Source organism: Pleuronectes platessa, chromosome 14 (genome assembly GCF_947347685.1).
Source record: "Pleuronectes platessa chromosome 14, fPlePla1.1, whole genome shotgun sequence".
NCBI lineage: Eukaryota > Metazoa > Chordata > Actinopteri > Pleuronectiformes > Pleuronectidae > Pleuronectes > Pleuronectes platessa.
Window position 1 is genome coordinate 19,989,340 of NC_070639.1, and position 12,500 is coordinate 20,001,839.

The following is a 12,500-nucleotide window of genomic DNA, read 5'->3' on the forward strand; positions in this document are numbered from 1 at the left end:
CTGTCAGGCCGCTCCCCTCCTCCTCCTCCTCCTCCTCCTCCTCCTCCTCCTCCTCCTCCTCCTCCTCCTCCTCTCTTTATCTTTCACACCCCTCCCTCTCCACGCGCTCTCTTTTCAGTCCGTCTCTGCTTGACCTTTTGCCTCTCTCTTTATCTCCCCCTTGTCCTTAAACTCCTCATCCTCACCCTCTCTATCTCGCTGCTTTATTCCTCCTTCTGTTTCCTTCCCTCACATCTTCATCCCTTCATCTCTCTTCCAGTGCCATACTGTTTGAGTTCTCTCCATTTTTAAATGCAAATGGTCACTCTGTTTTGTTCCCTTTGTGCTTTTTTTCCCGTCTGGCTTTTTTCATGGCAACACCATATTTTAATTCTTGTTAGACTAAAGCACATTAAACAGTATCACTTTGATCTGCAGCTTGCTTTCATTTAGTTCTTCTGTTTTCAGGCTCAATTCCCTGTGAAGAATCCCCTTCGGTAGCTCAGTTAAAGTTATGCAGCAACTTTGCAGCGGGAAGGAAAGATAATGAAATGGGTTGATAGAGAGCAGCTCCGAGGGGCTGTGGGGCACAACACAACCCGTTGTGGTTGTTTTTGTCACAACCACATGTACCAAGATGATATCAAACGGAAATAGAAAATCTTTCTTGACCTTAAAGTCAATACCAATCAGGAAGATCTTTTAGAAAACAAAATGTCATTAAACCAGGGTGTAGCAACATCAAACAGTCAGTAAAAGAATGATGATAATAGTAGATATCAGCCTTCAAATTACCTTAAATCACCATTTCCAAAGCTTTTTAATTGAATATCTCACTTCCTGGCAGCTTCTAATTTAACTTCACATTTATTTGACAAACTTCCGATGTAGAATTTATCAAAAGATGATCCCAGGAGTAGGAATTGCCCAGTGGAGATGTAAAATAAACGTATTCTATGTTTCTCTGTGTGCTGTGTTAGATGCTCCCTGCTCAGAGCTACAGGGCATGTTGTCTGGGCTGCTGCCCGACTCCCAGATCTCGGCCTCCTCCATGAGGGACATCCACGGCTCCATGGGTGCAGCCCGACTGGTGGCCAGTCGCTCCGGCTGGTTCCCCAACCCGACACAGCCTATCGCTGGAGAAGAGTGGCTCCAGGTGAGGGACCTTTATCACAGCACGACATGTTAACATGTTCAATAAGGATCTAAAAGATTTGTTTGAGAAATTTAAGATAAAGCAATTTAAAATGTTTGAAAAATATAATGTTTAAAAATGAAAACTATAGATGTAATGCTAAGTAATCGTAAGTAAAACATAAGATAATTAAAATATCCCTAAAGAATGTTTACAAATAATGATAAAGTTTAATTTTATGTTAACACCAAAAAGAGCTTAAAAGTTTGAAAATATAATCCAAATATTAAAAAAGAGAGCTCATAGTTTTTAAAAGGGACATAAAGAGTTTCAAAATAAAATTTCAAATAAAATAATATTTGGTTTATTTCTAATTCTTAATGGAAACGCATAAGACTATATGGGATCTGGAAATTTATCGGCTTCTATCTTGTAAACAGGCAGCTAACATTAATAACTGTTCTCTCTGTGATGTAGGTGGACCTGGGAGTGCCCAAGATGGTGCGAGGCATTATTACCCAGGGTGCAAGAGGGCTGGAGGGCAGCACCAGTGCCGAGAACAGAGCATTTGTCAGGAAGTACAAACTGGCGCACAGCTTGACCGGCAAAGACTGGACGTCCATCACTGACAGCAAGACTGGGTTCGCCAAGGTAAGCAAGCACACACACACACACACACACACACACACACACAGACACACACAGACATGTACTCTCATCTCTCCGAATGTCAGTGTCACTTCTTCCTCATTTGTAGTTTATTTATAGCTGTCTTTCAAAGAAATCCCTCCTCACCCTCTTTCTCTCTCTCTCTCTCCCTCTTTGTCTCTTTCTCTAACTCAGCCTCGTCATTTTCAGTAAAAAAAAAGAAAAAGAAATCCATTTTATTACAGCCAAAGCTCTGATAATAATTCAATTTAATTACCTCACTCTTCATTCTCCCTGCCTCTTCCTTTGTGTCCCTCTACCTCCTCTGTACTCTCCCTCTCCGCTTCTTCTCCCTCTCTCCATCCTCTCGTTCGCTCACCCTCTATTTGTTTCTCATGGGTGTTAATTAAAAATGTCTTTCCTGCATCACCACCCAACACTGCCGGCAGTCTTAACACACAGTGAGACAGGGCACTTTAAACTCTGTTCTCCTTTCTGAGACTCGGTCTTAAAACCCTTTAATAGCACTACTGAGTGCTTTTTCTCCTGCTGCTTAGAATCCCTGCGTCCTCTCATCTGCCTGTCTTTTTAAAACTGGCATCCTGGGAAATCCATCATATATTTTTATATATATATATATTCCTAGAATGGGGAGAGACAGAAGATCCAATTCAATTAATGAAACCAGTATTATAACTTTCACCACCCCAGTTACATGTGTGGTGCAGTCTAGTCAGTTCTCAGCTTGTAATAAATCTTTCTCTTTTTTGCCAGAGGCTGTTTACAAGCTGCCTCGAAAAAACTGATTTGATAATCAAAAGGAAACACACTCTCTGTTGTTATTTATATGGCACATGTCACACTGCGTTGGGAAACAAGGCTGATTAGTGCCGTTCTATGACAAGCGTATCATTTTCCTATTGTCTCACAATGAGACTTAAACAGTGGAGAAATTAAATAGCTCATCTGTATTGATTTCCTCCGGGTTTCTCTATTGCTTCAGAGAACTCTGCTTGTCTCTGTCACATCCTGACACATTTCACACAGGTCAGAGCTTGTCACTCACAGCTTAGTGTCTCACCCTTTAAAGCTCCCACCTCGCAGGCGTCACTCATTTGCCTTTAGACCGATTTTCAAAGTCCACGACCAGGAGCTCACGGATGTGAAACCTGGCAGGAAAACATGCTTTACACTGGAGCAAAGGAATGTTTGTCTCTCTACTATCTCTCTGAAGTCTTGTACCATCCCCTCTCCTCATGTCTCTGCTTCCCTCCTCTTAGATTTTCGAAGGCAACGGCCACTACGACACTCCGGAGGTGCGGCGGTTCGAGGAGATAGTGGCCCAGTTCATCAGAGTGTTTCCGGAGAGGTGGTCGCCCGCTGGGATCGGCATGAGGATGGAGGTCCTCGGCTGTGAACTGCCAGGTAAGGAGCACTCTCTTGCTTATGTGAGATAACAGGAGGTTACACACGTCTCGAATCACTGTGCACACAGATGGACTCACAACTTTGAGCTCGTGCAGACATAGAAATTCACACAGATAAACAGACTAATACACGTAAAACAAATGCTCAATTAAAACACATTACCCACCTACTGTGATCAATATCAATCTTTTCTAAATCTTAAACAGAACATCACCATAATTATTGTTATATGTTTACATATATATATATATGAATTGTCACAAACATTAGTAATTGCAATGTACAGTAAAAATCATGCAATTAATCCTCGTTATCTGCCATCAGTGCACGTTTGGTTGTGTGCTTGTGAACGCACAATATGTGTGTGTTTTTTATCCGTCATACTTCTCTGTGTCTCAGTACAAAACTAAATGTACATTATTTTTCTGTATACCACAAAGCGGTGGGTTAAGTAATCATGTTGCTCTATAGGAGATTTGGTATGTCTGGACAGGGATTAACATGTCTAGGTCATGGGTCTTTTACTAATAGTGCCCAGCTGTGTAGTGGTTCTGTGTTGTGCTCACAGCCTATTGTGTTAATAACATGTTGTCTAGCTTGTGTGTAGTGAACGGTGATGTGCATGTTGGGCTTTGATTTTGGTTTCTATCATCAATCATGATTCTGTTAGAGAAAATATCATTTTTGGTTATGCTACTGGCACCAGCTGACATGAAGCAGGCTGGTCATGTGTGTATTTGGGCCACTTACAGGGAAAACAAGTTAAAACATTTTGAGAATAAAGACATCATAATAATAACAAATAAATAAATGCGTAGAATCAATAACAATATTTAGTTTTTATTCTCATTAAATTAAGACTTTATTCAGAATTAGTTTTTCTTCCACGTGGCCCTAATACTCTCTCTTACATTTAGATTGTATAGAAACATAATTTTCAGAAGAAGAGTTTGCTTATCAAGATGATATTCTTCCTTATTTTCATTTTTGGGTTTTATGTGAGTGGCAGTGCAGAGAATCTAAACTATCAACTCATCGGCGTGAAGCCCTGCTGGCCCAATACAGTCACAGTGAAACATTGACCTTATCGGTCGAATTCCACGAATGAAGCCAAATCACTTCCCTTTAATGGAGATACATTTTTCCTCATATGGCCCATCATGCTGACAGTAACCTCTGTGACTGCACTGGTTTACTCTGTCTGCTCGTTATTGAACAGAACAACATCATTCACATGGTATCTGCAGCCAATCGCAGCGCTGATCAACCTCCTGGCTCCCGGAGCTTTGAGATAGTCTGCCGGTCGGCCTCCTCTGTGTCTGCGTGCCAGATGTTCGCCCTCTGGATGTAATCCGTGCATTAGACATGATAACAGTTCACTCCCACTTCACATGATCACCGCAGCGACTGGTCCCAGCTACCACCCTTAACACCACCACACACACACACAGCCGCACACAGAGATAATGCTGCATCCCAGTGGCTTAGAGCGGTTTGATTCTGTTCAATTTCACTGTGTCTGGTTTTTAATTGTCTCCACACAAGGGGAAGTGAGGATAACAGTGAAAAACGCATGATCTCACTGGATGTGCAGTCACAATCCGTCTGCTAGAGCTATAACGGAAAACAATAAAAACAGGAGAGCACATTAAACAACTACTGAGCGTGCTGTGCGTAATGTTTGTGTGTAGGTGGGTGTGTGAGTGTATGTGTGTGTAGGTGTGTGTGTAGGTGTTGTGCACACATTTGTGTTTGTGAGCAAGTGTTGAGTTGCAACGGAAGATAAAATATTCAACAGAGTGCATCAGCTTCAGTCCACTGAACAAAGCTGTTTGCACATAAGTCACATGCACAAGAAAAACGCGGACACATTTAAATCCAGTAACTACAACATTTACACACACACACACACACAAACACACAAAGACAATAGATACAAAGTCATTCAGGGGAAAAAAAACTCCTACCAGCTTGTTTTTCCCTCCTTCATCTAAAAACTTTCCATTCGTCTCAACAGGCAGCTTTAAAAACAGCTCTCGCCCTGATTATTATTATTTCTTTTACCAAGCAGGATATGAGGCTACCCCACATTTATGACGCACCCTTGATCCTCTATAAAACCCTGGAAGTTCCCTTTTCCCCCCCCCGCCCCAGCGCCTTGAGCTACATCCCCACCTGTCTCAGCACCGCCCGCAAACTGAAGGAGGGAATGAATGGGTTGAATAAGTGATGAACAAATGAGAAGAGACACTGTGAGGCGATCACATGTTCACCGACACACACACACACACACACACACAAAGTGCAGTGGATGAAGCAATGAGATTGGCCCTTCTATTATTCAGTGGTTTGTTTCTCAACCTATTTTTCTTAAGACCCAGAGAGAACACGGACCTCTGCTGGTGACCAGAGTCCAGAGACCCTCTTTTCTTTTTATGAATAATACAAATCAGATCAGACTATGGAGGAACATTTTATTTTCAACAAAAGAAATCTTGATCACAATGGGTTTATGGACTTTTAGGGCCATAGAGTGAAATTATGCTCAAACTACATACCTGGTCCACTACAGGTGGTCGACATGTGGTTAATGACAGTGCTGCACATGTCGGTAGATACCCCGTGGTTTTTGTAATGTGTGATAATATTGGATGGCTTTCAGATTTGTTCCATCATTGTTAAAAGTGGCACTGAGTAGAGAACCTCTACCAAGAGCCAGGAGTCCACTGGAATTCAGTCAGGCTGCAGCACACTAATAGAAATCATTCCTCTTCTTGTGTCTAATAGTTTACATCCAGATCCATTTATTATTCCCTGAGAAATTGGTGAAAACTAGAACTATCAAAAGAAAGTGATAACATTTGTCTGGATCGTCCCCGAAACCTAATGGCTTCTGTCTTGGCCCATGAGCCGTCCTTCCATCAAGTTTAAAAAAAAAACAGGTCTGTAGTTTTTGTGTAATCCTGCAAAGAGACAGACACACAGCAATGAAAGTGTTACCTCCTTGTCAGAAGTAATGAAAATGTCCTGTTGACTCTTCCCCTGCCGGTGACAGCCATGGTCCTGCTTCTGTTTCATTTTATTAATCCTGTGACTTTAAATTTTGCATTCGGAGAAAAAAAGCTTGAACCCAAGTTGGCTTCCTGTCGGCTGTTCCCATAAATAACAAACCTCCATCATCTGAAATGACTGGTCGACAGTAATACAGTAGTAACTGGGATAAGAAAACAAGCCTCCTCTGGTTTTCATTCATGTCTGCAAACCAGTTCTGCTGTATTTATATTCAAGCAGCATTTAGTGTTGCTCAGGCATCATTTATTCATCACTCAAAAGTATATAGAGACAAAGACAATATGATACCATGTCAGTCGGAAAAAAACTTATATCCCTTCAACACCAGCTTTAACAAACTCGCAGGAAACATTGCTTTTCCATTACCGCTGCTTTATTGTTTTCATATTTCACAATGAAGCGCACTGACCTGGCCTTGGGGCTGTAAAACAATTTCCCCACATGGGAGAGACAATCTCTGCACCCAATTACAATGAAGAAATCCTGAAATTACGGATACGGGGGTTCTCAGAGGGGGCACACAATAATATAGTTTAGCATCTCATTACGGCGGCAAACCCTCGGTGCGAAAACAGACACAAATCCAGGGTATTACTGCTGGAGTCATTCTAATCGTTCATGCCAGCTACGGCGGCAACGTGTAATTTGGGTCTCGACTTTTGGATGTGAGCAGAGAGCTGCCGGGCGACCCGATTGTTTCATGTTTTAAATGACTGAGCTATCAGAACATCTGCTATGCACTCATCTCCCTCGCTCAACACCTAGTGGTTAGCAGGCAGACACACACACAGCATGCAAACACACACACACGCACACACTATGACTGCAACTGCCAGTTTTGTGAGAATAGATTAAACTGTCTATAATTTTTTTAAGATGAATTGATTAATCAGATAAAAAGGTAAAAATAAATTTTTTGTTTACCTTAAGGGGGGGGCGTGCCGTCATGTGACTCACACAAGGCACGGGATTGGTTGGTTTACTGCCCCCACCTCAGGAGACACTGCCACAGTGTGTGCCTTGTATTATAACAGACCCGACTAATCGATAGAGTAAATTAGTTGCCACCTGTTTGGCAGAAAGACAAGGCTTTGTTATCAGTTGTATGTCGGTAGGGTTAGGGTTAGTTCCTCGACTCCATTGAAAACTATAGCCACTGATTTCCAACAAAACCACAGTGATGAACCCAGTAGGGGTTCTATGGTTGGAACACAATATCATGGCTGACGGCTTGTTTCTGATGCCTTTCAATACAAGACCTGGTGTTTGAAGGTGGGATTCATAGACCAAGAGGAACCTGCGCCGACCAGTTGAGTCAAAGGTCAAAGGTTAACCTCAACTGGTGTGTGGACATTTCTTCTTTCTTTCTCCATCTTCAGTTTTTTTGTCATTTCTGTCCTTATCAAGTTTGGATGTTCGTGCCTTTATATACTTTTCTATAATTAGACATTGGCCAGTGACTGGGTGAGTGTCCGATCCTCTGGACAACCTGTGGAGATACCAGCTACTGTCAAGGAATCTTTTAGTAGAAAACAAAGGAGGCCTCTCTGAGAAAACACAAAGTTGCATGTGAGAGCGTGAAGATTTCTATGAATGTGAAGCAGTTTATTGTTGGGAAATCATTCAGGGTCACATTTCAAGCAGGAAGCAACAAGGAATTTAATGAGGTTCCATCAATCACATGTCGATGATGCTGGACACGTAAAAAACAAGTACACATACACAACTCAAAAACACCTCCATAGTTACAGCGACTCCCTGCAGGGAATATTGTTGTTTAGAGGTCCTCTTCCAGAGGTGTTCTGCTGTTCTAGGTTTCCAGCCAATTGTGTGTGTGTGTGTGTGTGTGTGTGTGTGTGTGTGTGTGTGTGTGTGTGTGTGTGTGTGTGTGTGTGTGTGTGTGTGTGTGTGTGTGTGTGTGTGTGTGTGTGTGTGTCCAACATTGCTGATCGCTTTCACGTGTTTGCCGTGGCTCCTGTCCAGGCGCTTCCATGTGATTGGTATCATGTGTCTCTCTCTCTCTCTCTCTCTCTCTCTCTCTCTCTCTCTCTCTTTCTCCTCTGTAGAAATCAATGTGATTATATAAACACAACATTCACCAACAGTGACAGCAACCAGATTGCAGGATAGTTTTTTTTTATTCAATGAAGGCATAATAAAAATTCATCCTGACAAGTAGTTATAGAGAAAGCTATGAGTGCACAAACAACATTATTAAATCCTTATTGTTAATTGGTTAACTTTTGATCAATGCTGCAGCCAAAGCCAGACTAATAGAGCCTATAACAAACAGCTGGGTCGTAATAGAGTAGATTGCTGCAAGAAACAAAAAGCTCCCTGCAGTTGCTTCTGTTCTTTAATTCAACAAAGTTACAGATCTGACCCTGAACTTTTAGACCAACGGGCACAAACCCATTAGCAGGAACAGAAGACAACGTGAGACAGGGTGGGTGGTGCTGGTGGCTACTGGTCTCTGCCCATTTGACTCCGCTCCCATCGGAGGAATGTAATCACTCCCCTCCGTTTCACATCTCAATAAACACAATAGGCCTGAACATCAAGCACGAGTCATTTTAAACCATATACAATCACTTCAGAAGGACAGTTCAGTTTATCTTTTCCTTCTGCTTCTCCCTGAGTTATCTCACATTGAAACACTTAGGACTGGGCGAGGGATCAGTGCTGGTGCCGGAGTGTTTATATGTGTCTGTGTTCAAAAAGCGCTCGGGTTTAAATATTTGGGTTTGACTCGCCTTGTCTCTGCCGACGTGCCTGCCTCTGTTGTTCTCTCCTTTATCGGTCATCCATCCATCCATTCATCCATCTATCCATATTTCCATTATCTCAAGGCACTCTAAATAGTCAAGTCGAGACAGATAAACCCAAAAGTTCCCAGAATGAGCAACACTCAAGAAAATGTCAACTGTACGATCTTGGATCCACTTTGGTTTTCAGTCTACCAGCCAAAACTCAACCTTCTACCATTCTCAAGATGATTTTTATTTGTTTTACAAGTAAATTAACATTCTACAATAATTTATATTATTTGTGTTTTCGTGCTCACATCTCCTGCCGTTCATTAACGTCTGTTAGGCGGCAAACCACGGGGATAAGAGACTTTTACATATTTTCAGTGATGCTCAGAGAAAAACAAGACTTGTGAATTTTTTATACATGACCCAAAATACAATATCCCTGCAGTTAAATATTGCCAAAAAAATTGGACCGTGGAAGCTGTTAAAAGAAAACTATATATCCTTGTTCACGTGGCTTTGTGATCTAGAAAGTTGTCCCTCTCTTCTCCAGAGAATGTAATGGCCCACTTGCTTAATGGCTCGTGCTTCACTCCAGTGCATGTCCTTTGTAGATGACTGTGGTTCAATGCCAGCAGCCTCTTTTTTTATCATCTGGGTTGTTGTCGTACTCAGTTTGACACTTGAGGCTGTAATTACAATCGCGTACCTTGCAGAGCTTTGCTGCACACTGGACTAATGAGCAATTCACTCTCAGTAGTTCTCCTGACATAAAGAGAAAGACTTTGGCTCTTCTGTCTCAGCTGTTGAGCTCGTGGCTCGGCCTTGTAGCTACGCTCAGTAATCGGACTGGCCCCCTTTCTAACCACAGTCATGCGCTTTAGTCATCTGCCTCCAATAGATTATTGCCAGGTTCCATAAACCGGCCTTCCACCGTCTCCTCGGCATTAAAACCTGTGGTCCAGTTGCTGCACTTAACCATAAAACCAGATATTAGCTGGCTGCACAATGGGCTAATTAGGCATTTAGTCTGGAATGGGTTTCCTGCTGTAAAGAACTCCTTCTCCCTCCCACTCATCTTCAGAAGAGGGAGCCATAATTAGTCGAAGCACTTTAAGCGACATACAAATCAATCCAGCACTTTGGGTTTTTAAGTACAGTTTGTCTGATTTCCCAGTTTAGGGTCCGTGGCAGGATTTCAATCCCAAAGCACTCGTGTTTTCTGCCAGTTCTTCTCATTTGATGTCATAGTTTACATTTTACTTCATAATCTCAGCTTTTTAACGCTAGTATCCAAGTTTCCTTTCACGGGGAGCTCAGTTTCTCTCCTCCAGCTTTTAGATGCACTGCAGACAGCGAGCGATGCACAAACTTCTACTAGTAAAGAGTTTTAGTGAGAAAGATATGATGTGTGTTTTCAACAGGAATTCTACTTACAGTAAATAAATACCTGCAGCGAAGTGCTTAGCCAGTGGTAACACAGCTAGTCACAGTCATTAAACATCAGTGGAGTGTTTGTTACAGTGCACAGTAAAGAGGAGGGTGTCTCGTATATATGCACAGTCTGCCACTCGGTCTGCCAGTCAATCACATGGTCATTAGGTAAAAGACCCCCCACCACACACACACACACACACACACACACACACACACACACACACACACACACACACACACTCACACACCCAGACCCACCATGTCACTAATAATTTGAGTAGTGATGACGTTCTCTCTCTCTCTCTCTCTCTCTCTCTCTCTCTCTCCCCCCGACTCCCCCCCCCCCCCACACACACACATACACACACACACTCACACTCTCACACACTTTGTCAGTAGTCGTTATTTAGGCTGACAGAGGTAGATTTATAACCAGAGCTCTTTCCATAATTGAACAGTTTTTCGTCTCTCTGTTTCCGCCTCACCCTGCTCAGTCAGCAGATTTACAATGGGTGTGTATGTGCACACGCACTTCTGCACGTGTGTGTGTTTGTGTTTGACTAAACTAAACACCTCCTGTTTCCCCATTTGAGGTGTGTGTGTGTGTATGTGTGTGTGTTTTTTGTGTCTGAGATTCATGGCAGGTTGCTGTAACTCAGTGGCGACCCACTGCAGTATACAGATGTAATGATTATTATATGATTCACGTTCCAGTTTGAATCCCCCCCCTGTTCTGAACAGACAAATCATATTAAACAATCCTTATGAGGCAATTTGTTGAAATTATTTGTCCTGACCTTTACCTGCTACAGAGATCCTCCTCGTGGATGGAAAGAGAGGAGTGGAATGGAGGAGGGTGGTGGGGGGGATGAGGAAGAGGGGAGGACAGGCAGAAAGCGAAACTGGATTAGATAAGTGTAGAGGAGGTGGAGATCGACACTGGAGGCTGACAGGAGCTGTGTGTGGTCACTAATTAGGAAAACGGTGGTGAGAGGTGGAAAGGGTTGGGTTCCCTGCTTCGTGCCCCCCCCCCCCCCCCCCCTCTATATAGGGGGCTAATTACAGTGGTAAAGGGCACCAAATTAAAACAGCTTAATGTCAGCAGCTGGGAGCTACTTATCCAATGTTAATATCTAATTTGGTGTGTTTGTGTGTGTGTGTGTGTGTGTGCGCTTGCCCGTGTGTGTTGAGACAGCAATATAAAGCCACTCTGTTTGGGTTTATGTAATAATCCTGCATACTTTCACTGTAAACAGACTGTGTAAACAACTCAATAAAGTTATGGACACACACATACGACTCACATTAGAGGAATGGATGAACCAAGACACTTGCAATGAACTCAACGCCATCAGATAAGGTGAAGAGTTCACGCTAAACACATGACACACACACACAAATACACAGAAGGAGAGAGGGAGGGAGAGCGAGAGAGAGAAAGAGAGAGAGAGAACGATCAGCGAGTGAGTCATGGAAACATCTTGAACAACCAAACAAGCAGTAAGTCTACAATGGTGGTCTCACGTTAACTGAGCCTGGTGGTTAGGACAGATACACGAACTGACAACAGACACGGGGAATCCTGAGAAGGTTGAGAGGAGAGCGAACGGCTGCATGAAAAGAGCGAAAGACAGACACACACTCACAACAAAGAGAGAGAGAGAGAAAGAGCTGCGGGCGCACAAAAGCGAGGGACGGGTGGAAATCAAAACACGCCTCTGGGGGAGATGACAGAAAGAGAACGAGAGAAAGAGTTATGGAGAAGAAAATTGCGGTTGTGGTAAAAAGAGAAACACTAGATAGTGTTTCACTTCTATGCCGGAGAGGCATAAGTGTGTGTGTGTGTGTGTGTGTGTGTGTGTGTGTGGAAAGAGTTGGGAGCTCTGTGGTAGCGATGATGGTTTTGCAAAGCAGAACAGAACCTGGACAGATTTATTGTGACAAATGCAGGGAGAAGATAGAACGACGGAGGGGATTAACAGAGCAGAGGGGTGGAAGAGAAAAAAGACAGAGAGACCTTAAAATGAGTGGCAGAGAATCAGAGAGGA

At 42.9% G+C, this 12,500-nt stretch overlaps 1 protein-coding gene across 2 annotated transcripts in view; it reads left to right on the forward strand.

Annotated features, from left to right (window-relative positions):
* LOC128455847 (neuropilin-2) overlaps window positions 1-12,500 on the forward strand; it is an 86,690-nt gene that overhangs the window by 53,284 nt on the left and 20,906 nt on the right. For both annotated transcript variants that reach the window (XM_053439765.1, XM_053439766.1), the window contains exons 9-11: window positions 960-1,135; window positions 1,592-1,765; window positions 3,043-3,187. In XM_053439765.1, the coding sequence (XP_053295740.1) occupies window positions 960-1,135; window positions 1,592-1,765; window positions 3,043-3,187 (495 nt within the window). The remainder of the gene's footprint in view (window positions 1-959; window positions 1,136-1,591; window positions 1,766-3,042; window positions 3,188-12,500) is intronic.